This window comes from Cebidichthys violaceus, unplaced genomic scaffold, assembly GCF_023349555.1.
Source record: "Cebidichthys violaceus isolate CVI_PGR_0920_01 unplaced genomic scaffold, fCebVio1.0.p SCAF_6, whole genome shotgun sequence".
In the NCBI taxonomy this organism is placed as follows: Eukaryota; Metazoa; Chordata; class Actinopteri; order Perciformes; family Stichaeidae; genus Cebidichthys; species Cebidichthys violaceus.
The window spans coordinates 8889984-8916342 of NW_027176816.1; the positions used below are offsets into that span (position 1 = coordinate 8889984).

The 26359-nt window shown below is 39.9% G+C and overlaps 3 protein-coding genes across 7 annotated transcripts in view; 1 reads left to right on the forward strand and 2 right to left on the reverse strand.

Annotated features, from left to right (window-relative positions):
- phactr3a (phosphatase and actin regulator 3a) overlaps positions 1-8100 on the reverse strand; it is a 33921-nt gene extending 25821 nt beyond the window's left edge. For all 3 annotated transcript variants that reach the window (XM_068733306.1, XM_068733305.1, XM_068733304.1), the window contains exon 1: positions 7848-8100. In XM_068733306.1, coding sequence (XP_068589407.1) covers positions 7848-7950 — 103 coding nt within the window. In that variant the 5' untranslated portion in view covers positions 7951-8100. The remainder of the gene's footprint in view (positions 1-7847) is intronic.
- A 916-nt stretch (positions 8101-9016) lies between these two features.
- On the forward strand, positions 9017-15878 carry pigt (phosphatidylinositol glycan anchor biosynthesis, class T). Of its 2 annotated transcripts, none has more exons than XM_068733458.1 (11): positions 9017-9436; positions 9938-10115; positions 10222-10349; positions 10799-10899; positions 11195-11369; positions 11482-11579; positions 11981-12137; positions 12684-12884; positions 13851-14016; positions 14184-14267; positions 14393-15878. In XM_068733458.1, exons 1-11 carry the CDS (start codon positions 9028-9030, stop codon positions 14640-14642), a joined length of 1947 nt encoding a protein of 648 aa, XP_068589559.1. In that variant the 5' UTR covers positions 9017-9027; the 3' UTR covers positions 14643-15878. The 2 variants fall into 2 exon arrangements, with proteins under 2 accessions (XP_068589559.1, XP_068589560.1); XM_068733459.1 differs by having other exon boundaries at positions 14440-14576.
- Positions 15879-16564: 686 nt separating this feature from the next.
- wfdc2 (WAP four-disulfide core domain 2) lies at positions 16565-18122 on the reverse strand. 2 transcript variants are annotated; one of them, XM_068733089.1, is made up of 4 exons: positions 17913-18122; positions 17586-17729; positions 17281-17418; positions 16565-17201 (listed from the first exon to the last, which is right to left on the reverse strand). In XM_068733089.1, exons 1-4 carry the CDS (start codon positions 18013-18015, stop codon positions 17068-17070), a joined length of 519 nt encoding a protein of 172 aa, XP_068589190.1. In that variant the 5' UTR covers positions 18016-18122; the 3' UTR covers positions 16565-17067. The 2 variants fall into 2 exon arrangements, with proteins under 2 accessions (XP_068589190.1, XP_068589191.1); XM_068733090.1 differs by lacking the exon at positions 17586-17729 and having other exon boundaries at positions 17913-18111.
- Positions 18123-26359: the final 8237 nt, after the last annotated feature.

A 26359-nucleotide genomic window follows, 5' to 3' on the forward strand; every position in this document is an offset into this window, starting at 1 on the left:
AGCATTTAGCAGCTAAATCGGCAGATATTTTCTCAAGAGTTGGTAGAGACCAAACTCCTGTATTTGGCCCCAAACAGTTATTGCAGGTTTTAGGATATATACATATATAGTGTAGATTAGAAAGTGCAGATACTGTAGAAATGCAAAAGCAAAGGTGGGTCAATGAGAACAAATCACTGAGGAGAAAATCATACAGATTTAGGTAAAAAGAGGAATTTAGTATTCTTGGTGTAACTATATCACTAAAAGGTCTACATAGGATCCATGAAAAAACTGTCCAGTACTGGAGCTCATGCAGAAGCTTTCCAAACCACACAGCTACTGCCTGTTTGTTAATGGTCTCCTGTAGACTATCCATCATCTCACCATGGCCAGTTAGCAAATCCTTGGCATTTTTTCAACGAAGGCCGCCTCTTCCTCATCTATTTCGCTCTGTTTCCCGCTCCTCCACCTCCTCTCTGCCTCACTAATTCAGTCTCCTGTCCTTTTCTTCTCCTTTCCTTCCAAAAAAGGTCTCCACTGTTCTACAGACTCGATACCCAGAGGATTTCCTCATCTTTGCTCTTTACCCTTCTCAGCATAGTACATACAACTTTGTAAACTCCATTTAACCTCAGCATTTAAAGGCTAAATAGCTCCATTTCATGCAGCCTTTATGCTGGTTTCTCTGACAGGTGTTGAGGGCTGCTTGGGTCTTCATTCTCTGTTCTCCAAGGGCTGTCTGTTCAACTGCCTGACTGTCTCATTCTAGCCCATTTCGTCTATGATTTTGTGATTGTTTTCATTGCGCGAGTCTGCACAGCTCTGCCAGTGCTCCTGCAGATCAATGCACACTTGAATGCACACGCCCCAAAATATCACGCCGACATGCAGGTGTTTGCACGCAAACAACAGGCGCAGCCACACATGGCTCAGACGCTGTCAAATGCCTAATCTGCTCTCACATCCACAGGGAGCAGGCATGATGTAGAGCTTTTGTTGTGGTCGTAATTTTTGTGCTCCATTTTCATGGGCAGCTGAAAGACAGTGAAGGCGTCCACAGAGAGCAGAGCTCAACAAAACGTCCAGATGCAGCTTATTACCATTCACTACTCAGCGGTCGTGGATCCACAATATGACAGTACAGTTGGTACAACGTGCAGATATGTTACAGACAGAGAGGAGAAAAGGAAGACTAACACAAAAGCAAATTTCCTGGCTCCAGTGTTTGTTGCTTTTCTGCTATATATCCTTGTAAATTGAATAGCCTTTGGTTTTTGACAGTTGATTGGACAAAACAAGACAGTTGACAATTATATAAGAAGAAATTGTGATATGTGTCATTGTGATGATTTTCCAACAATTGTCCGACATTGAATAGAAAAAATGGGCGGATGATCAAATAATAGTTAGTTGCAGCCCTATCTAAAAGACAATGGAGAAGAGATCTGTCATCCAGTAGAGATTTTGCAATGCATTTTCTATTCTGTTAATATCTCTGGGCAGTGATGCAGATCAGTAGGTCTGCTTTATGGCAATATTTATCAATGTGATGAAGTGCCTCGATTGTCAAGTATTTAATACACTTGATAAGCCAAAACGAAGATCTTCCCGACTTGTTATTTTAACGGTTTAAACCATTTTCCAATTGAATTGCCAGAAAATTAACATAGTATCAATAATCAAACAGCTTCAACTCTTCTTGGCAGTATTGATTATCCAATAATTAAACTGGAGGCATGAACATCATTCCTCCAACAGATACATGTTAACGCATCGCTCTAAAAGGTCTGATGACTATGAAGGCCACAGCATATGATTCATGTTTTCTAATTAAATCACTATGTGACTCCTCATGCCCCATATAGAAGTATGTTTTTTTTTATCATTTATTCAGATTTGTATATACATAAGTGACTATTATGGTATAAAATAACATATAATGTTAAAGAATATTTAATTCATATCGCCCATCCTTACCTAGCAGATATTTTTCACTATCCTTAAGGGCCATCTTTAAAACATACAGTCCTTTGATCCCACAGTCTCAACTACATCAATTAATAATATAAAAAAATAAACATTTCATGGTGGTGAAAGGATATATTTTGTTAGGCAACCAGGAAGCAGCTCTCAGGCTCTATGACAGAGTGTTTGTCTCCTTGGCCTCTGTGAGGACCTTTATAGCATCATGGAGGAGAGAAATGAATAGCTCTCCAGTGGCTACTACTAACAGGTGGCCTTGACTGACTCACAGTCCCTTTAGGCTGACCATGACCAATGATTTGTGATGCTAGCATGAATTACAGCTCCGCTAGTGAAAGTAGGAAGTGAGAACTTATTGAGGCTGGGCTTCATGTGGTTGCAGGTGGTTCTTCTGAAGACCAAATCTTACTACAGTGCATCCTGATACAGTAAGCTTGCTTGAGTCGATCTATGTGTTCATTATTTTATTGTGTTCTCCTTGATGGCAGCTAAAGAACAATTCAAAAACCTTTTCTTTGTCTAGAAAATGTTTCATATGTCTTGTTTTGTCCATCCAACAGTCCACAACTGAAAGACATTCAGTTAACTATGATTTAAGATAAAAAAGCAGCAGATACAAACATTAAAGAAGCTGGAACCAGATAATTTTTGGCAATTTTGCTTAGAAAATTGCTCATTTGATTAATTATCCAAATAGTTGGAGTAATCGATGAATCGACTAATTGTTTCAGCTCTACTGAGAATATCTTCCATTTGCGTTACAACCTAACAGTGATATAGGCTACAGTCCGTGAAATCAGTATTTGTCCTATACCCACCCAGTTTCTAGTCAAACGCATTCTGCAAACAGACGCAAATATTACTGTAACTTGACTTCACAGTATTCAAAGGATCATTTTAAATACTGAATCACCCTTTAAACACCTGTCATGCTGGCAAATACTTGGCATTCCTTGGTTTACTTCATTCAAATGTGGCGAGGTGTATTTTTGCTTCGTAATGCTGATCACCTGGCCAAACATAGACAGCATGATGTCGTGTATAGAAGAACTTTTTACTGGTGTCTGATTCTCAGTTCTTCCAACTTTTCTTAGACTGAAAAACTTCTCACCTCTCAGTCACTGTTGCTCTCACTGTTGTTTTATCCCCTTAACACATGTGATCCACCGCTGAATGCAACAAGTTCCCACCCTGCTTCTTGACTCTAGAGGAGGTTGAAAATCATTCAGAAAAATAGATAGAAGAGCAAGATTTTTTGGGAGATATCCTTTTTTTGTTTTCTTGTGGAAAGTTAGCTATAGGCTAATAAGATTGGTCTTTTCTACGAGTGGTCTCAATCTTTGCAATATTCTCTAAAGAGTCTTTGTGTCACACCTGTATGTCAAGCTGGGTTTTTGTCCTGTCTCCACGTTTGTTTTGTGACTTCCTGTTTTATTTTGGAAATTAACTCTCCTCTCGTTTCAGGTTCCTTGCCCTTCCTCATGTGTCACCAGTCTGATTGTCTTCCCTGACTCCTGATTGTGTCCACCTGTTCCCCCACTTCCCTCATGTGTACTTATAGTCTGCGTCTCCCCTTGTCCTGTGCCAGTGTGTCATGTCCTTTCGTCTTGCACACCCACCCTATGCTAGTATCAAGTCCAAGTCATAGTTTTGTCTGTCCCGAACCTTGTTATAGAGTCCTTGGTTGGCCTTGTGCCGTTTATTGCTTCACAGCCCTTAGAATTATTTCAGAGCCTTTTTGTTAGTGACTGATTATTTTCTCGTTTGCTCGGTAAGAGAGATTTTGGTTTTGCATTTTGCCTTTTCGACTATTCAGCTCTTCGAGTTAAATCAGAGCATTTTTACTTGTAGTTTAATACCTTCCTCGAGAAGAGATTTTTGGTTTGGCTTTTGCCGTTTTGACTTTGCAGCTCTTTGAGTTAAATCAGAGCATTTTTAGTTCTACTTTGTTATTTTCTTCTTTCCTCGCTAAGAGAGGTTTTTGTTGGCTTCCCGTTATTTAATGTTGCCCAGCTCTATTAGTTTAGCCAGAGCATTTCCCCGTTCATCCCTCTTCGGAGGAGTTTTTTGTTTCCAGGGATTTCCCTGTGTATTTTTGTTGGAAATAAAAGATTGTCAGCTGAACCTCGACTCTGCGTCCGAGTCCTCCTCAAGAGCTCCCTCCGTGACACTTTGTGCCAGACAGCGAATCATTACCAGATCCACAGGTGGATCAGGTCGATGAATGATAGATAGATAGATAGATAGATAGATAGATAGATGGATAGATAGATAGATGGATGGATGGATGGATGGATGGATGGATAGATAGATAGATAGATAGATAGATAGATAGATAGATAGATAGATAGATAGATAGATAGATAGATAGATAGATAGATAGAGATTGAGAACTACCTTTGCAATTTGGGTATCCATATTTTTGGGGGGTGAATACGTGTATATTCAGAAAGACTATAAATGATAATAGCTTTTTTTAACATAAAGCATATAAATATGCTCTGCTAGAAAGACCAAATACGTAAATAAGAACTTGAAAATGAGCATAATACGTTTTTTTACACATTCCTAATACCATTTTGCGTCCATTATTACTTCTTCATTTTAAGCAAAACCTTTTTTAATGGAGAGTACATTATATAAGAACCACTGACTCAAAATTTCCCATATTTACTCATCACGGCCTGAGCAAAAGGGAGGTATTATGTGTAAGACATTGCTCTGGTTTGGGGTGAGTCATCGTCACAGCTCAATATCAGCTTTCACAGGGTTTGAAGTATCTCCTTGTTCATTAGGGGGGCTCCACTTATACCTGCAATCCTCAGAGATCCTCTCAGATCTGAGAGGATTATCCAGGTATCGGTCAGACTGATGAAGGAGGATGAGACCCAAAAAATCTGTGCTCAGTGGGCACTTGTGGTAAGGGACACTGTCCTATAACCAACCAAAGTGGGTCCAACTGTTCACAGGTTTAAGCCGCCATGTGAGCTGAGATCCACCGTGTTGAAGTTGCCTTGTGCCAGATAACCAATTCGAGCTCTAGGTACACTGTCCTTTCACTTACCCATCATTCTAACTAACCAAGAGCGAGGGCACATAAAAAGCTATTTTCTTTATAAAATATTACAGCATTTTGTGTGTGGTTGGCACATGCGGTAATACTAAAACGATTAGACGATTAATTAAAAAAATGTAACTGAAGTCTTATCACTCCTAGCATTTATTTCTTCAGTTTGAAATATAGGGACAAACTATTTTTAGTTCCCACTTCTCAAGGAGAAGTATATGCTGTTTTTTTCTCGGTTGTTTAATCGTTGTACTTGGAATATTTGGGGGGTATGGACTGTTTGTCAGATCAAACAAGTAATATGAAGACATCAACTCTGGCTCTGGGAAATTGGGATATGGATTTCTACTCTGTTATGACATTTTCTAAACTAAAATATGAATCGTTTAATCCAAAAAAGCATAAAACGGTGAACTGATGATTGAATTAATAATTAGTTGTAGCTGTATCTGCACGATATTTGTGTTTTTTTGTACTGAATAACTGATATTCTCATTCTACTCTCTCCTGATATGTGTCTTATGTAACTCTTTCCAAACTTCCTGCCTAAATCTTCCTCACCAGTGCTTCTCAGAGAATCTCATATTTCTATAAGACCTTACTTAGAGAAATTAAGCCACAGTGACAGCCCTGCTTGGACATGCTTTCTGTCTGCAAAGCTTGAAGGTGTCCTCTCCACACCATTAACTTGGTTGACACTCTGCAATGACTAAGTAGAAGTTTTAGTGAAAGTGACATTTTATTAGCAGTAAAATGTAAAGGGTCCTTGTCTCAACAAACTGACTAAACAAGTTTTATACTGCTGCTCCTATTACCGGACTTATGTTCCTAAATAACTGTGCAATATGAATCAGATGCTCAAAGAGGAGGACTCCTTTTAGTTTCCACAAAAAAAAAAAAGACAAAATTTGTCAAATTTACCAATAAAATAAATAATTGCAACAATGAGAGAAAACATTATCAGTGTCTGAACACTTTGAAATGTAATTTCACACACTTAATAAGAAGTAGGATTGGATTGTTGGACAGTTTTAAGACTTGTCCTGCTTACTGCACCTTCATTCAAGAGAAAACATAGCTAGTATTCTCTGTGATGGGCAACTGTGACTGCTGTCTCTATTGACTTGTCTCCCTAGTGTTGAGTAAGTGGATGAATACAGTGTCAGCCTCTGCAGCTGCAAGGGCCACTGTGTTGGGGGAAAGGGCAGTCTTTGCCAAAGTAATCCTTTGGCAAAGACTGGTGTCCCAGCCGCTTGCGCAGTAATGATCCACACGGGTGGGCACTGTTGTGTACTTTAGGTCACCAGACACTAACATTGTCCTTGCAGTGTATTGACAACTGTATTCAAATCTTTGACAATAATGCGGTTGTGCATATTCCAGTGCAAGAGGCTGATATTCAGTGTTCCCTAATATTAGCTCTCATCACTAGCGACGGCTGATCTGCCAAGCTGCTATGTTGTTTACTCAGGTGTGTCAAAGACCCAGTGTGACATTATCACATCCACCTATGTGTGAATTAAATCGTCCATAGGAGGGTTGAATTCGGCAAGGGTCCATTAAAATGTGCTATGGCCAGTTGATGATTGCAGACAGGTGTGATTTGAGGGGTGTGTAAAACATGGGCCTCATTAGTGAACAGTTGAAAGGTGTATGATGCTGTTTGTTTTTTCTGAATCATTCTGTCAAGCATTCTTCATGTGCGTAAAACTCACCATGCGTGGGAGTAAAGGCGATGACTCTTTCTCAGCCCACACAATATGACCATAAATAGCCTCACTTATGTAAAAAAAAAAATCAAAACATGTTCTTGCACTGAAGGTATATTCAAGAGCGAGAATAATTTACAGTGAACACAAGAGTCACATGAAGTCTATTTGCAGGAGTTCATCAGAGAAGTGCAGGACATGACTGCTCCCTGGTGTTCTTCTCTTATTAATGAAAGATCAATTCATTATTCTTTATGCAGAGGGATGACTAACCGACCACAGAGAGATAGACATGGGCTCCATGTTGAAAAGCACACCTGCAGGATGCATGAATTGGTGATTCGATAGCTTGTGAGTGCATGGCTGTGCAGAATTGGAGAGGTTTCCAACCATTGCCTTCATCACGTGGACGGCCGGTCATTGATCAAAACAGTGATCATTTCAGGATGGGGAAGAGGGAAGGGGGTGGTGGTGACAGAGCTGTCAATGCGCAGGGTCAGAGCTATAGGCTTGTAAGAAAAGCCTTGTTCATGTGCCTTTTGAAAATGCAACACACCAAAACCTAATGCCAAAACCCATGTGTCTCCGGAATAACGAGGCTATAATGGTGGCTTAGATAAGACAACAAATACGTTCAGCCGAGCATCATGGACCACATATGCATGCGGATTGTGAGATGAATGTACGTGCTCTATAGGGAGGTTGGCATCATGCAGAAGGCAATATACTGTAAATGTTGCACGCGCTAATATCATATTAAACGACCTACACGCTGATTCCTAAATAGTACTTGCAGCCATGACAGCCCAATGGGCTACAGGCGTCTTTGTAACGCGCTAAATCTGGAGAGGCATGCAGCCATTCATAGACGCTGATATGGCACATTCATTTTCAATTTGCAGCTCCACGATTCGGTGTTACAGCCCGTATTTTACGTCCAAGGTTGGAAGCATATGCGCTAATTATCCCTCGGTGTTGCGATATCCCACTGGGCAAGCAATGATGCCTTTTGGAAACCGCTGCATCTCCAAAGAAGAGGAAACACCAAAAAAAAACACTTGCATATATAGCAAATAAATACCTAGACAATGACGCGTCTATCTTACCTGTGCCATGAGCCAAATCGATGCCCGGTTCGGTGAGTATGTTCGGGTCACTTTGAGATCTGCCTCGGTGCAGACAGCCGTCTAGTCCATCCGATGTAGCCATAGGGAGACAGCACAGGAATCCTGAATAAAATATTGAAAACCTAACCAGAGGCAGGCAAGGTCAGGAGGAAAGCAGCGAGCGAGTGCAGATTTAATTCGCTCTGACAACAGCCGCTTTGAGCATCTACCAGGGAGCCATGGCTGAGCAGAAATTCAGTGTGTGTGTGTGTGTGTGTGTGTGTGTGTGTGTGTGAGTGTGTGTGTGTGTGTGTGTGTGTGTGTCTGGGTTATGTGCGCGATGATGTGTATGGATGTGGGAGGGGTGATATGCCCCCGATGATGCCCGTCCCTGTCCAGCAACACGACAAAATATCCAAAACACCTAGTAGCATGCTGCACACATTGATACTTTTTTTGAGCTTATAATTAATATATATGTATTTTATGATGACAATCTATTAGCAATAGATCATGCTTTAACCCCGACCCCCAAGACCAACCAACCCGCATCGTTTATTTAGTTTTTTTCGGTATAAGCAGCCGATATAACGCTATGGAATTCCATATAATTTAAAGGCCATACTCGAGAATATGTCAATGCCTGTAATTGGTTAGTTAGTTAGAATGCACCAATTGACATATGATACTCGTCAACTGATGATGTGTATTTATATACTCTCGGGCTGCTAGTCATTATTTTTTGTAATTTTCATATGGTTTAAAATGTTCCTCCTTGTCTCTACAAAGCATAAGAAGGATGCACCAATCTGTTTATTTATTTTCAAACAATAACACAACTTCATCACGTCAAAAAATGCAGCAAGTACGTTGTTCGAAGCACAATAAGTAAAAACCTCTAATGTAAAATCCAAGAAATTAATTAAAATGATCTTATTTTACACGTAAAAAAATACTTCTAAAATGTATTACAATAGCACTGTTAATAATAATTGCTTAAAATAGAACAGCTAACGCTCTATATTAGTATTTACTCGTAAAATATAATAAATTACGATAGTTTTGCTTAAAACAAAGAAGGTTCACACCAGTGCCACAGGACTATATATGGAAGCAGCCAATTGGCTGGTTCCGCGAATGACGCGTTAATGCGGAAGTGAATCGCCACTGTAGGAGAAAGATGGCAGCCCACAGGTGCAGCCACTCGGCTCTGCTGCTTATTCTTTGTGGTTCGTGGGTGTTTATTGTCGCAGACAGTCAAGAGACGACACCAACTGGTGATCATCATGCCACTGATGTCTATAATCCACAAACAGTCACAGAAACGACGGAACAAACGGACGAGCAGCCTGCGGTGGAGGAGGAGAGGCGGTGGGAGGCAACTGAGGTTGAAGAGGCGACTCCGGATGAGGTGACAACCGACAAACAGGAAACTTCTGCCCCACAAACCGTGGTCCACTCCTCGGTACTGCCGCCTAAAGACGATTTTCAGGAGGAACTAGTCATCAGACCGCTTCACTCGGGAGATATTTATGCCAGCTTCCAGTTCCGCACCCTGTGGGAGACTGACTTCATGAGAGGAAACAAAGGTAAGCTAACGTCAACAGCTGGCAGCTAGTAAACATGCTACTCATTTTGAGTCAGAAATGTTGTTTTTATGGGAATAGCTTGCATCTGGAAATATCCATACCCTCCATTTAAAAGGTGGTAATAAATTCAGTGTATATGGAGGTCGTGAAATAGTCGTGAAGCGTAGACGTTCAATATTCTGCTTTCTAAGTGGTTCTTTAATGCACCCGGTAACGTTAATCTGATGAGAACAGTGAAAAGATGAACCTACCTTCTGAAACAGCATGTTTTGTCTTTAGTTTTAAGTTGTGAATTTGGCTTTATTCCTCTTCTCTACATTAAAATGTCTTAAAATGCTCCCTTGTTCGTCACAACAGAACACATTTATTCCCCCTCCCCCGTTTTTGATGATTTGTGATGGTTGATTTCGACATTTAGTAAAGTAAATTGATAAGAAATAAGTACTATTCACCCTGCTCACCGTAATCCTAAACTCCATAATGTTATTTTATGTTTCCCAGTGTCCCACTATCGGCTATTTCCCAAGTCACTGGGTCAGGTCATCTCCAAGTTCTCGGTGCGAGAGCTGCACATCTCCTTCACGCAGGGCTACTGGAGGACCATGCAGTGGGGGCAGCCCTTCCTTCCCTCCCCTCCCGGGGCTGAACTGTGGGTCTGGTTCCAGGACTCTGTGACAGAGTAAGTTCATCCTAAAACAAGCACTTTTTTTCCCCCTCATATCCCAGTATGTCATCCTATGTATATCATTTCAACATTTCTGTGCCATTTCTCTGCCCTTTTTTAGTGTCGATGGCACATGGAAGGAGTTGACGAATGTTTTGTCTGGGATCTTCTGCGCTTCACTTAACTTCATTGACTCCACCAACACTGTGCAGCCCAGTGCGTCTTTCAAACCGCTGGGAATAGGCAACGGTACAGAGAGCCTTCTTTTGTCTCCCCTTTGCATTCTGAAAGGTTTTCTAGTGATGAGCCTGTATTTAAGCTGATGCTGTGATTAGACACCTTAAACCAGTGGTCGGCAACCTTTTTGATATGAAGTGCAACATTAACGTTAATTATGACACCAGATCAAAATTTAAATATCCAATAGATCTCATTCCATCCATACAGGAAACGTGCTTAGCAACTTAAAAAAAAAAAAAATTCTCTCATAATCAGGACTTTGTAATTACATATGAGAGGACTGTACAAGAGCACTGCCATTGTTGTGAAAACATCAGCATCTGAGTTGAAATCATTAACCCTACCAACCTTCCACCAATTTTATATGAACTATAAAAATTGGTAAAAGTATTTATATAAATTCTATCCAAGGTGCATTACTTATCGACTGATTTTTGTTTTTCGTGTTGATCTTAAAGAGACAGACCACCGCTTCCTTCGCTATGCCACCCTCCCACGAGAGATTGTTTGCACTGAGAATTTGACACCCTGGAAGAAACTCTTGCCATGTGGATCCAAAGTGAGTGAGTGAGTGAGTGTGTGTGTGTGTGTGTGTGTGTGTGTGTGTGTGTGTGTGTGTGTGTGTGTGTGTGTGTGTGTGTGTGTGTGTGTGTGTGTGTGTGTGTGTGTGTGTGTGTGTGTGTGTGTGTGTTTATGTGTGTGTTTATTTCTGTCTTTCTAAAGTAAACACCAATGCCACGTGTGCTCATGATCTTTTGTCTGGAACACCTCATATGAGGCAGAAATTCTCAAGATCATATTTTCAAACTTGCATTCAGTTTCTCCTTCTGTTTCTTTATGTGGTCATGTTGTAGGCTGGTCTTGCTGTCCTGTTGAAATCGGAGAAACTCTTCCACAGCAGTTTTCATTCCCAAGCAGTGCACATCAGACCTGTGTGTAAGGACTGGCAGTGCAAAACTACATCCTGGGAGCTGAGACAGACGCTGAATGTGGTTTTTGACCTGCACACCCCTGGACAGGGCAAACAAGGTGAGCAAAAGCACAGTCTTCCTGCACTATCACACATTTAAGTTTGGAGTTCCTGAGGTATGTTGTGTTTGGTAGTAGAAAAAAAGTTAACTTCAGCTGTTTGTTCCCTCAGAGTGGTCTCTTTTTAAGATGTTCTCTAGGACCCTGACAGAAGCTTGTCCACTGGCCTCCTCCAGTAAAATCTACATCGACATCACAGACGACCCTCAGGTTTGACTCCCACATGATACGCTATAATCCACTCTAAATGATGAGTCATTTCCCTCAATGTAAACTTCACAGAAAGCAAAAGAGAATTACTTTTACTGAACTGTCAAAGCAAGGAAGATATATTCAAAGGTTTCCTTTGGGGTATTGTTTTACCTTCAGTAGCGCTTTGGAGCTGTTTATTTATGAGCTGGCCAAGATCTGCTGCAATGCGCCAACAAAGGCAGTGAAGGAGAAGACAGGTAGCAAGTAAACTTGTATCTAAACAATGCAGGAATTAAAATACTTTTAAATCGACTTTGTAAATGTTTATTTAGGATGTAAATGCGTTCAAACTATTTGTTAGAGCTCAATGATGTGTATTGAGAGGTGCAACTCAAGAGAAATTTGGTGTCATTTTGCAGGGCGAACAGTTTGAGGTGAGCCCAGCCACTCACTTGCTGAGCCAGGCGATGGTGCTGGGGGACAGACGAACCTTCTCTGTCTACGATCTCACCCAACAAATCACCTTTGGCACTGTGCGCTCCCTTAACCTGCTGATCCGCTGGAAATCCAGTGAGGGTGAGTGACAGAGCATGACACAGCTTTGTGTAAGAGGCTGGACATACAGTAGGGTAATTATTCAATGCAACAAGAAGAACTATAAAGGAGTTCATAAAAAAAGTGCTAACTACATCTGTTTGTCATATGTCTCTTGGTTACATCTTGTAAGCACTAATCTCAGTGTTTTCTTTGTTTACATTGCAATCACTGTTGTATCTGCAATCTGTTCCTTTGCAACCGGTTCTCTGTTTTGGGACAGAAAGTCCCAACAAGCAGCAGCTGAAGTGACTAGATTTCAACTTGTGACTGTTTTTTTTGTTTTTTTTAATGCCAAATAAGAAAGCGCTACTTGTCTCTGAGATTTTTGCGTTTTGTTCTGAAGCAGCATTGTTCCTCCTTGCTGCTCTGTGAATGGAAAAAAAGTCATAAATCTTATTCTCCATCTCTGCTAATTTTCAAATTGAAACATTACCTGTGTTTTTATTGTAGTATTTATTGTCTCTGCTGCAATTTTTTCGTCATGGTCGTCCATTAAATCTCCTTTCTCATAATGCCGGCCTGCAGGAGACATGCTGCGCCCCCTGCTCCATGCTGAGCGTTATGTGGCTGGTTACGGGCTGCAGACAGGAGAGATTCACACGCTGATGTACAACAACCACCCCTACAGGTCTTTCCCTGTGCTGCTGCTGGACTCTGTGCCTTGGTACCTCCGTCTCTACATCCACACCCTCACTGTCACCAGCAAGGGAAAGGACAACAAGCCCAGTGAGTCACTTTAGAAAGGGATCAGGTTCTGATTGTAATTAACAATTACAAATGTGCCAAATGCTGGAACAGTTTGTCTTTATTTGATGAATGAATGAAAGTCACTCACAACTGGTTGCATTTTGAGATTATAGAAATCAGATTGGCTTTATTCAAAGAGCATTATGTCAGATGAGACAATGTAACATTTTTGTGTAAATGTACTTTAGCTAGCCACTAGTTTTAGATACTACCTTCACTGTACATACACAGCATAATATATGCACAAAAACTCTCAATTCCCCTCAAAATGTGTTTAAAACAACAGGAGTCTTTTCAAATATCTTACACACACACACACACACACACACACACACACACACACACACACACACACACACACACACACACACACACACACACACCAAGTTAGTTTGCATTGCTGTAACAGAAAAAAACAGAAGCCTGGCTGTTTTTTTGTATTTTTAACAATTCCATCAACAATCACATGATACGTGATCGCCTTGGAATTATTTCAGTAATTTGTTGGCAAATGCTGCTGTAAACACAAGAAAAAGCAGATTTTCAGTGTTTTCATTCAAAAGTATTGAAAAACTGTTGACATTTTCAGGAAAGAAGACTAATTTACTACTAATGTTCTTCTACTAGATGATATCTACTGTTTTCATTTTTTATGACATTCCATAGTGTTTCTGTGTTTTTGCTAAAAACATTAACTCTACACAGATAGGTTCTTAGTTTCTCTACAGGAATCATTGTTTCATGTAATTCCATGCAGGTGCGTCTTTTCACCAGAAGGAGGAGAACTTGAGTCATATTTTTTTGTCATGAAAGCTGTAGTGGATATATATAAAAAAATATACTTTTTTTTAGATTATTATTATTTATGGAGTATGCTACAAAGGGCTATGGATAAACATTAGAATAGTGTGTTGATGGTCACTCGTGTTTTTCTTCCTCCGCCAGGCTACATCCACTACCAGCCGTCTAAGGACCGTGTGAGGCCCCACCTGCTGGAGATGCTGGTCCAGCTTCCTCCCAACTCGGTCACTGAGGTCACAGTGCAGTTTGAGAGGGCTCTGCTCAAGTGGACTGAATACACACCTGATCCCAACCATGGCTTCTATGTCGGGTATGCAGCATGTAGAGTTTTTCCCTAAAGCGATTTACAGAGGTTGCTGAAAGAAGAAGCACAGATATTGCTTCTCACGTCCCCTCACAAGTTGTAGATGTTGTATGATTTTGAGCGGTGTAAGAGTGGATGGTTGGTATTTATTGTTCTGTTTCTGCAACATTCAGGTCTTCAGTAATCAGCTCTCTTGTACCAAGCATTGTTGCCATGGACACAAACAGCACTCGGGAACAGCCTCTTTTCAGCAGCTTGTAAGTATATAGTTGTTTGTTTTTCCGAGGAAAATGCCTGTTGTTGCTACTCATTCATGTGTTGTTTGAGTTCCTGTAGAGAAACGCATTGGAGACAAATGTTAAAATGTCTTATCACCTTCCAGTTTTCCCTGTAAAGAGGAGTCTAGCTACTTTATGCGCGTCTACACAGAGCCTCTGTTGGTCAACCTGCCAACTCCAGACTTCAGCATGCCTTATAATGTCATCTGCCTGACCTGCACTGTGGTGGCTGTGGGCTACGGCTCCCTCTACAACCTACTGACCCGGAGCTTCCAGATAGAGGAGCCCAGCCCGGGATTGGCCAAGCGGATAGCCAACATCATCCGCAAGATGAGGGGCGTGCCGCCACTCTGAAACATAGATGCCAACTGGCTCTACTTTTAGAAGGGAAGTTTTCCTTCTGGTGAAACCACTGGCCAACATGTAATATTCAGGGAAGAACTGAGTCGAGCACTGGTTTGAATGTTTTTTAAAAGGTTTTCTTTTCAAATGGAAGAAGACAAATAATTCTTATGAACATAAATGTATTCAGGATCACTTCCTGCTGACTAAGGACAAGAAAAAAACAAGACATTTCTCTCCTTGGATGGAAAGCAAGAGCTTTGTTATTGTTTTACAAGGAACCAAAGCTGTGCAGTTTGCTACTATGGTTACTGCATCAGAGTGTTTTGGTTTGATTGTTTTTTTGTTTTTTGGATGTGTGAAGCCATAACTCCATTACATCATAATGTAGCCTCAATGTCTCTGAGACATTTTGTTCCTATGAGTGCTGAAATTATGTTTCTACAAATATGAGACTAATGGCCTTACACAACATTACAAAGCCTCAGAGCTCAGATGTTCTCATACAGTTTTCCTGACCTGTCGATTTATATCTCCCTACTAGGAAAGATCAAATAAAATCGCTTTTTAAGTCAGAATGTCATATTTCTTTAAACCGTATGACAGGGCATCAAATAACTTTCCTTTGTCCAACCGGAAATTAACACAGCATCAAAGTCTAACTATGGGACATCCATTGGTATGTTCTCTATATTTAATAGTTCTGATTAATTTGTCTTATCTGACATGTTTTATAGTAATATATGAGAAAGAAGACATAGCCACAAAAATACTGAAAAGTTACCAAAACCATTTTTTTTTTTATTTGTTTTGAGCAAATGCATTATTTGTGTAGAACTATTTGTTCTATAGAAAATGCACAGCCCTCTTACCAAACATTTAGTTTGCACTTGTTGGTTGTTGGACGCATGCTTGAATGTTGAATATGATTGTCTGTGGATCTCTTCATGAGTAATTGCCTGTAGTTTGTTGGGTTGTTAACACATTCACTCTTCCGTTCAATGCGGTTTCATAGTGTCTTATAGCGAATAAGTATAGTTTGTCATTATGGAAAATATTTTAGTCAACCATTAAATACTACCATGTATTTGTATGTTAAACTTTGTTACGTTTGTCTGCCTCGAAGTCCATTATGCGTCACTTGCTGGGAAAAAGTGTGCAGGATGTGAATGTTTGAAGCATTACTGTGTGTGGCATAACTAGTGTTCTTTATTGCCTTTAAAATAAACTCAAAACATCTTTCTGTCATTTCATTCAAATTTATAGCTGTGCAAGAAGGTACTTTGCGCTAAACTGCACCGGAGCTGGAGCTGTATTACTTTCCACTGAGTGCCCACATTTTTGTGAAAACAAACTTGGCCCCACTCCTGGCAGACTCAGAGAAAACAAACACAGACGTCTCTGTGTTTGGCCGGTCAGCGAATCTCACCCCTGCACGTCTGGCAACAGCATGGAACAAAAACAAAAGAAAAAGCAGCATTCCACATATTCGTTCATATCTTATCAACTGCGGACTGTGTTCTCTCACTGAGCAAGATATACACAGCCAGAGAACATAGGATGCATATCTTTAATGATAAGTGGCCCGTCAGCTCTCAGGGACATAGCCTTCACTTTATTTAGCACATATGTTTGTGATTCGCTAGACAAGTACATCAATTACAAAAATTAATTTGGCTGTTTTATGTAAAAATTAAATTTAAACTGCATTTAAAGATTTATGGAGGTTGTGGTGCAACGCTGTTGAACTTTTCGAGCAGCAGACGTTCTTGGCCACCTCTTTAAATAGTCTTGTTTTCTGCCAGTAAGAATTTTCCATTCTTGGCATATTTCATTTCTTGTTTTTTCAGCCAAGCGCTTGCCTAAAAAGCCCATAAAAGCAACCTGTAAAATTCAAGACTTATAATCAGCAAGGTGATGAATACATAAAGACATTTCTAGGTTCTGGAAACATGTTTATTGGGTGAAATACAAATTGCTCCATACCTACAAGCAACTGATATAAGTACAGTAGAATATCAAAACTCCTACAGAAATACCGACCAAAGGGTTATTGGCATCAAAGTAAGATCAATCAAGTTGTAAACTAATCAAGAAAAGCACAAACATACTGTAGGTCTTTTAAAGACTATGAATGGTACACTACCAATTATTTCCCTCCTGCAGGTTATTCTATAGTTCTTGCTCTTCCAAATTTAGAGTAGAACACTATTTAATTTTTGTACGTACTTAAAGTACAGGCACATAAAGTACAGGCACATAAAGTGGCATCTTAACACTACTTTCAATTTACTTTCTCCCCAAAAGAATCCAACATTGTGCAAACCAGAGCTCAAATATTGTACCAAAGTGTGCTACAATGGAATTGAAAATTGTAAAAAAAAAAAAAAAAGTGAACATGATACATTTCTGTTGTTGTAGCCTAGTTGCTGTCCAATCAGCAGGGCTCACTGCAGGCGTGGCCACAGGTTGTCTTGCAGCACTTCTGCTCTCCTGGACACTGTCCGTCATGATAGCAGAACTCGGCACACATGGAGGTTCCCTGGGGAAGGGCGCAGCGACCCAGCTTCACTGAAGAGACAAAAAAATATACATTTGATTAAACAAAATCCACAGGAGGAGTATTTTGCCACTGTTGATCATATCTAACCTGTGTATGGTTTAATGCACTCATGTCCACATCCATTGTGGCAGCACTTCTCATCATTGGGGCAGTCATTGTCATTGGAGCAATATTCAGCACACAGTCCTGAGCCCCAGTGCCTGCGAGGACACACTCCTGGCTTGGCTGAAGGGAAAAGAGAAATTAATATATACAAAGAGAGTTTTAACAGAAATCTGAAATACTGTCCATGCTTGATTCCTTTGATTTGAGCCAGTTCAGTCACTGGGAAGATTTAACCAAAGGTTTAACAGCTGCCCACTTTAGAAAAAGTTCAACATTGTGGCTCATACTGAAAGCAGGAGGGACACAGACAGCTCCACAGTCAAAGACACAGCATTTGTGGTCAGCAGGACAGTCTTCATCACACACACACCCCTTATGTGATGGGACAACATTAAGGAGACGTGGGCAGTGGCCTGGTTTTAGAAGAATCGCTGAGAGAAAGAGGCAGTGAAGCAGAAGAGGAGATAGGATCAGAGGGGACAGATCAGCTGAATAACATGAATTAAGGTGTCAAGCTGCCAAACATGGTTGTGGAATGAAGACACAAACATGCACTTTTTTTCCAGAAGTAAACAATGAACTTGCAGATTATACATCAAACAAAACAAACGTACCTGTTGAATTACCACCAGCTTTTGCAGCAAAAACTATGTCATGGTGCACAAATGCACTGAGTGTTAAAATCAGTGCACAAACCGCCGACCGGTGTAGCTCCATGTTAACTTCTCTCTCACAAGAATGTCCTCCTGTTTGAACAGATATCCCCACACACAACCTGCAGGCTGAGCAGCCCAGCCACAGGATGCTGGGTCCTCGTGCCTGTAGCGTTACATTCCCATATCTGCACTTTAGCTAAGGGTCTACAGCTTTTTGATGATATTTGACAGCAGACACCCTTCCCCCAATCAGCGGCTTCTAATCGACTTTGTCTAGGATTTAGTGTGTTTTACTTTTCATTGGGAAAGTATTTTAATGTCAAAGTTTGTATTTTTTGAAAGTTGTCTTTGTTGCCAAATAGCAATATGTTCTTTTGTTTTGCCTTGATGAAAAATAGCTGGAAAAAACGTTATCAAGAATAAGTGTCATAGAATAGGCTCTGGATGAATTAAGCGCTGCACACATTCATACCTAAAGTTTAACTATAGCCCCATTCCAAGGGTTGAGGAGACAATTCAGGTTTAATTTAACAGGATTACAACAATCATATTCTTGAGCACAATGGTAGATTATGTTGACAATGTTATGAATACAGGGACGTGCGGTCGTCATGAAAAGTAAAAAACAAATAATGATAAAATAAAATAAAAAATTATATTTTTCTACTGATCTGTGCTATAAATGTAATTTCTGTATGATTCCAATCATTTCAAACATTTTTATAATCAAAATCGCTGAATTTGCGCATGTCCTGTTGTCTCCAGATTGTCAATCCCTCACAAACTGGGTTGAGCGCGTGTCTTTTGCTTTCTCATTGTTTGGCACCACTGTAATATCTGTAGACACTTTTATTATATGTCCTTTCTTTCCATAAAATAGGTAATGTATTTCACGTCTGTGTAGAACATATTTAGTGTTGCTGATCTGACAGAAACCGCAGTGAAAAAGCACAGAGGGGAGGCAAACACTACTCTGCCTCAAAGAAGAGGGCGTGCGAGAGCCCACGGGTCGGGTTTATACTTGTTCTGTCGTTGCTCTTCTTCTACACTTCTCTTCTTCTTATATTTTGCTTTGACCACAAGAATGTAAGATTCAATATCCAAGCTTAAAAATGTCTCAAAAAACAGGGAAATATGACCAAATCAACAGCAATTCAATGTCGGCCAGGTAAAGTAACCTTTTATGTGTTTGTTGTTCTCTTTATACATCCGTGATTGTTACGCAGATTATCGCGGAATCTCACGATTTTCGCAGGTGGCGCCCGGGAGCGCTCCGCTTCTGAATCGCTCCCGGTGGGGCAGCTCGTGCCGCACTCGCACACGCTCCCAGTGGAATCAAATATGTACCTTACCTATATATGTGTGTGTAAAGAATGCTGATATGAAATATGAAAAACAACCAGTAGTCAATGTGCAAGCTGCCAATTGAATGGTGATTTAAGCTTCTCTATTGGGTTCATATATTTGTAAATCTGACTTATGTAGTGTCAGTCAGTGCCTCACCAGCCACGAACCTCACCGCACGTCACTGTATGAATAGATTTTTGACTGTAGCTGGCATGTATCTGAACTTCAATTAAGACTTGGTATTAATGTTATTTTGAGATTAGAACTTTGTGTTGTTACATTTACTTTGGCAGCACTTTGCCAGCATTATATTGTTTTTGTCACCTTATTTCTTGTGCTGTGGCTTCAGTTGTCCTTTTTATGCAAGATGTCCCATGAAATACACTATAAAACAATCAAAGATAGTATCCTAAGACTACCTAAGTAACCCAAGGTTAACAGCACTTTACACAAAGACAGCAACAACTGTGGTGAGCCATGTCAACAAAGATCTTCCTTTCCGAGAGGCTGACTGCCAGCTGGAGAGGGTATTTTAATCCTCATCCTGCTGACGAGCCTCCAATCAGCACCTGTAACAAAGGAAACACAACCGGGCACCCAGTGTATGATAGGAGGAGGGTCGTCAACGCGACACCCCACTGCAAGCAAGTAACCATTTGTAACACTCTTCCCATCGTCAATGGTTCAAACGTTCTCCATCTGCTGGCTCAGAGAGGGATCAGCTCTCTGCTCCGCCACCAGGTCACTCCTAGGAATAGACAGGAGGTAGTCCGTTATGTACTTTATCTGACAAAGCATGGAGCGCTCTCAGTGTGACCCTGTGTTGCCATCTATTGGCACAATCAGGAGTTACACGAAAGCTGTTTAACGGAAGTTTGTTTAGTCATGTTGTTATTGACAAAAAAAAAAAAAGAAGCCTGTCAATGTCTTAATAATGTTCTTTTTACTTCCCACCATAAATAGCAAAGATACTCAACTCACATTGTTAGTCTATCTGCATCACACTATGGCTACTCATCATTAAGTTTAATGTGCAATTTAATTGTTAGCTCTTTCCAAGCGTAGTCAAAATATGTTTGGGAGATGATTACAGACTTATAAAATAAGCTATTTGCCCAAAATATAAATTAAAGGGAACAGAAAGTTGTATTCAAAGGCTTAGTGTTGTTGTTCCTGGGAGCTCAACCGTTTCTTGCTCTCTTCTCCTCCTCCCTCATTACTTTTTTGCTCATTCTCAATCATATGTTTTGTACATCTATCCATCCATCATCTGTAACTGCTTATCCTGTTCAGGGTCGTGGGGGGCTGGAACCGATCCCAGCTGACATTGGGAGAAGGCAGGGTACATCCTGTACAGGTCGCCATGCAGGCTATCGCAAGGCCATATGTTTTGTCCCATGTTTTTTTTTAATTCTTTCTGTAATGTTTCTCTTTTCTTGTTTTATTACCTGCACGACTCCAGAAAACTCTCCCTGTATTCTTGCTTGCCTCTGTTGTACCAGCATCTTTAACTGGGATTTTTATTTTTTTGAATTTTGTCTTTAAGAGTATGAAAATCAACAATGCATCCATGGGCCATGATAGTGGCACAATAATGAGATATTCTGCTCAATTACTTTAAGTTTCTTCATGAAACAGCCTGCAGCTTTGCAAGTATTAGATTTCAGATGTTTGGCCAAAGCTTCTCTTGCCGTGATACTGGATTGTCTATATCTGATCCAAACTTCTGATTCAGATATGGTGCTGATGCCAATGCACTCAATTCACTATGCTGTGTCATGGTGTACCAGCCGAATGCACAATATGTCATCGTGACATGTGTGGGTCAAGATTCACAAAAAGATCACTATTCATAACGACTATTTCTAATTCTGGAGAGAGTTGCTGTAGTTTGTTTATATTAAAAGTAATATTTCAATGCTGTGAGCAACAACAAACCGTTCACCTCCCTTGTAAAGAAGGAGGGAAACTCTCCAGTTTTGGAAGAAGTTTTCAGATTTACTACCTAAGTAAAAATAGTAATACCACATTTGAAAACACACCATCACAGGAAAAAGTCCTGAATTCCAAAGAGATATTAGTCGTAACAGTGAGAGTAAGCCTACTTGAAGTGTATGTATTCGAATGGCCCTGTAAGTTTGTGAAGTAACTAAAGCTGTTAAATTGATGTTGGCTTAGTGGAGTAAAAAGTATAATATGTCCCCCCTGAAATGTGCTGTAGAGGCTAGGGGTGGAAGTAGAATAAGACAGTTACATTTTGCAGAGAAGAAGTTGCTGGTGTGCCTGTGGTAGCAGGAGGGCAGGGTAACAGAGCCATTTTGAAACATGGTTCATACTTGCCATAGTGAAGCCGCCGTGATGTGTGACACACTGCACGCTCTGAAATTAGTTGAAATTCTGGAAATACATGTTGAATGTGTACTTCACTGGCCGATTGTTAAGTATTGGTACAACTCAGGCTGGTAGTGATTGGCACATAAATGTCACATTGAAATTCAAGATGGTGTCATATGGTATGATTATTGTTGGCACTATTGAACATTGGCAATACCAAAAAGGTTGCATCTACCTTAATTAATCATTGGTTTTATGTAAAGCCCCCGCCAACAGACTAAGTGACCCATATCAAACACACCCACGATACAGGTGTATACAGGTTAAGGGTGTGGCTTGCAGCGCTGTGCATTTCTGATTGGTCAATATAGAGTAATTGCGATTGACAGGACAGCACCAACCGCCATGTTTAAAAATCTGCAGCCGCAAAACATTATTGAGCATCTGTGCAGAGGACGAAACACGAGAATGAAAAACTATGAACCTCAATAATATATCCTCCAGGTGACTGCTGGAACTTTCACCTGCAATGAGGTGTGTGAGGCCTTCTGCTCTTCATCACAATATAGTCCCTGATGTTACTGCAGACCCTCATTCAGCTCAACCTGTGTGTGAACTTTAGAGAGGCTGAGTGGAACGGTTTAAGATGAAAGGTGCAGGGAAGTTGAACCAGGAGCTGGATTGAGGAGGACAAGACTGGCCCAATGACAGGTGAGTACAACAAGGGGGGCAAACCGCTGTGGAGTTTTTGTGTTGTTGCTTTGGTGGCTTTATTCTGCTGCTGATTCTATGAGAACTGTCATGGTATTTAATTTATGTGGCTTAATAATGCTTGTTACATCCGCTGTGGTATCCATAGCTCTTTATTGTTGTTCAATAATCAACAACTCAATTGTTGAGTTATGTCCTCTTTGCTGGTAAATCAGAGGTGATTTATTATAAAGTCGTATTGCAGTGGGCAGGAATGATCTCCTGTATCTCTCCTTGTGACAGCGGAGCTGGATGAGTCTGTTGGAGAAAGTGCTCCGCTGTCCCTGCAGTAGGTGGTGGAGAGGGTGGTCCGGGTTATCCAATATGGATAGTAATTTCTTCGGTGTCCTCTTCTCCACCACCTTTTCCAGACTGTCCAGTTTGCAGCCAATGATTGAGCTGGCCTTCTCAACCAGTTTGTTAAGTCTGTTGGTGTCTTCGGCTCCAACCGTATCAGACAGCACACGGCCCAGTCGGACAAACTGTGGTCTGCCTGTCAGGTATCCAGGAGACTGTGGACGTGTCTACCCCCACCACTCACAGCTTCTCACTCAGCAGCAGTGGTTGGATGTTGTTGAATGCACTGGAGAAATCAAAGAAAGTGATTCTCACAGAGCCACCGGTTCATCCAGGTGTGACTGAGCTCGTTGCAGCAAGTAGATGATGACGTTGTCCACTCCCACGTGAGACACAGGCTGTCTAAAGTATAGGACTACATCGTTTGGAGTAGACATAATGGGCTCTGTAGTGTGATGTGTTTATTTTGTGCTGTTTTCTTTTGATTGAATATATCATATTGAATATATGATATATAATAATATATTGAATATCATATAGCATCATATCAAATACATTTTTCTTTATCCATGTTGTTTCTATTGAAACAGGTGTTCAACAAATTGCAGTGCCATTTATAACCTCTGGGTGGGTGTCTCCACTTTAAGATCTCATCAGCCTTAGCATGTTTTTTCAATCTTCCACCAATCTGTAGGCTACATTATTACTGAAGTCAAGTAAGTTATGTTATGAATTGTGATTACAGCTGAACACAAATCACTTCACAATATAAATGGTTCATTGTCACTATGATTATACGTATGTTTAAGTTAAAATTATAACATTTAAAAGAAATCTTTTTTCAGTGTCTCTCAGATGTTGCAATGTAGTGTAACTATGTAAATGTATTCTGTCTAGCTTTCATTTGATTGACAGGTATACCCTGAAACAGAGAGAATCCAGAGGGTTATTATATACAGGGTGCAGTGAGCAGTGATCTTGCTCCCAGGAGTGGAGAGGCCATGAAATTTACATGTTCAACTGCAATACTTTAGCAAGCGCAGTAGCCAACGGGATCTTAGCTGCTAGCTTTTCAAGATAAAATATTTGTTATTATTCAACATTTACTTTCACATACAATCAGATTGTTTTATATATATATATATATATATATACATATATATATATATATATATATATATATATATATGTGTATATATATATATATATATATATATATATATATATATATATATATACACACACACACACACACACACACACACACACACACACACACTTTTTCCCCCTCTTGTCCTTGGCAATTCAATCATGGAATAATGTGGCTGGAAACCTTTCCTCTATGTATTCATGTAACAAGGCTTGGCTAGTGGGTGTTATTGTATGTCCTTGAAATGATGTAGATGCTATCAGTTTCACTGTCGGCTGTGAATGCTGAACATTTGAATGAGGTGGAGGAAAAAAGATGGTTCTGTATGACTAGGTGAAAGTTGGAGCAGGTATGGTGACGACTGGAGTTGTGGGAAATCTGCCCATTTTTATGGCCTCCTTTTTTATGGCCTCCTGGTGCCTTTTTCTATTGTCACCAAAGACAGGATTGTAGACGGAAGATGGTGATGAACAATAGCGAATTGATATGCTTGCATAATGGAACCAAGGAAAGGGAAATGTGGCTGACAAGAGGTAAAATGAAGACGTGTCAGCAAGTATTAATAGTTGTCTGCAGTTTTTCCAGTATGATGGACGGACTCTCTTAAATTCAATATCTACCTCTTGTGTGACACATTACAGATCTACCTGGAAATGTTAAAGCAAATTTTTCTTTTGAGGGTATAAAAAAATGGCTGCACATATTTTAGATATGTTAAATGTTTGCAAAATATCAGCTGGATATAGTGTTTTGAAAACAAATCATAGTTTGTGTATAGGTTTCCTGTGCAGTTAGAACTGAAATCTTTTGTGCCAAAGTCATATGACAAACATGATAAATGAGCATAATTCCCCACCTCGTGCTCATATTGTTTCCAGTCTGACCCAAAACAAGTCTCAACGCCACCCCTTGACCTCAACGCACCTCCCCCCTGAGCACCCATACTCAATCATGTATTACATTGTGCATTAACCTGCCACTGACCTTTGTATGCTAAACCCAATTGCCATATTCTCTCCATCGTAATGTTCTACTCTTAGTTATCTTCCCAGGACTGAATCAGATTTTGTGTTCCACTTTTCCCTCGGGCATAAAAAATGTCTCAAATGATTGCTAGGTACTGGAAGGGTGTGAGAATGGGGGGTTGTCTCATCTAAATCACCGAAATCTGGATCTGAGGTAGAAGCTGCATTAGTAAAGAGGGGAGATTATATTTTTGTCTGCTGCTGGAGAGGAGAGTTTCAGATTGGGGTGTAAAACAGTCCTTTTTGGTATTTTTTTCCATTAGAAATAAGTCTTTTTTTTTTTTTAATGTAGCTTATTCGAAAAGCCCCATCTGACACCTGATACTTGTAATGTCTCTAATTATCACTAACTGGCTTGAGCAATTATTCATTTTGTTATTACGACCACTACGCTTGACTCATGCTGCCACAAATGTGTCTACTTAGCCCCCTAATACCCAGAATAATGATAATCCCGTGAAAATGTTTTGAAGTCAAAATAATGCTAATGACTCTAATGATGAAGCATGCTCAGAAATCCCTCCCCGTCATCCCATTGTCTCCCGCGGTGGAGGAGCTGGCCCCCCCGGCCCCATGGGAAATCTGTAATGTATTCAGCCAGGCCTTGGGAGTAAAATGAAAACAAATGTGGTGTAATAAAGGAGAGAAGATGAAGCGATTCTGTGATGATGCTCTCCACCAGCCTTATAAATCAAAATAAAAGTGGAGCAGGTCATATGTGCCCCCGCCCTCACTGGAAATACACACACGATATATATATATATATATATTGTGTGTGTATTTCCAGTGAATATATATATATATGTATATATGTATATATATATATATATATATATATATATATATACATATATATATATATATGTATGTATATATATATATATACGTATATATATATATATATATATATATATATATATATATATATATATATATATGTATATATATATATATATATATATATATGTATATATATGTATATATATATATATATATATATATATATGTATTTCCAGTGTGTGTGTGTGTGTGTGTGTGTATATATGCATACATACATACATACATACTGTACATATATGTACATATAAATGAAATGTGTACAAAAATATGTATATAATGAATGAATAATTGCTTCATCTTGGCCAACTATTCACCTTTTGTATATTTGCATGCATATCAGTCATTTCTTTACATTTGGCTATATACCTGCAAAAAAGTGTTTTCTTTTGTCTCTATACAAGAGCAATCAAAAAATTTGACCAGTTATGACAACATTACTAATTGATATTGTTGACTTAAACTTCATATCCTCACTTTCAAAAATGTCTGTTTATGCATTTTGCTGACTTTTTTATCATCCAACTCCATAAAATATAGTAATGTTGTCCTGTGATCCATCCTCACGGTTGCATATGTCTATGGCTTATAACCAGGTCAATCAACGACTTTTTTTGTGTGCTTTTAGATGCCTGAAGAGGTAAAATAATCTATCCATTCACAAG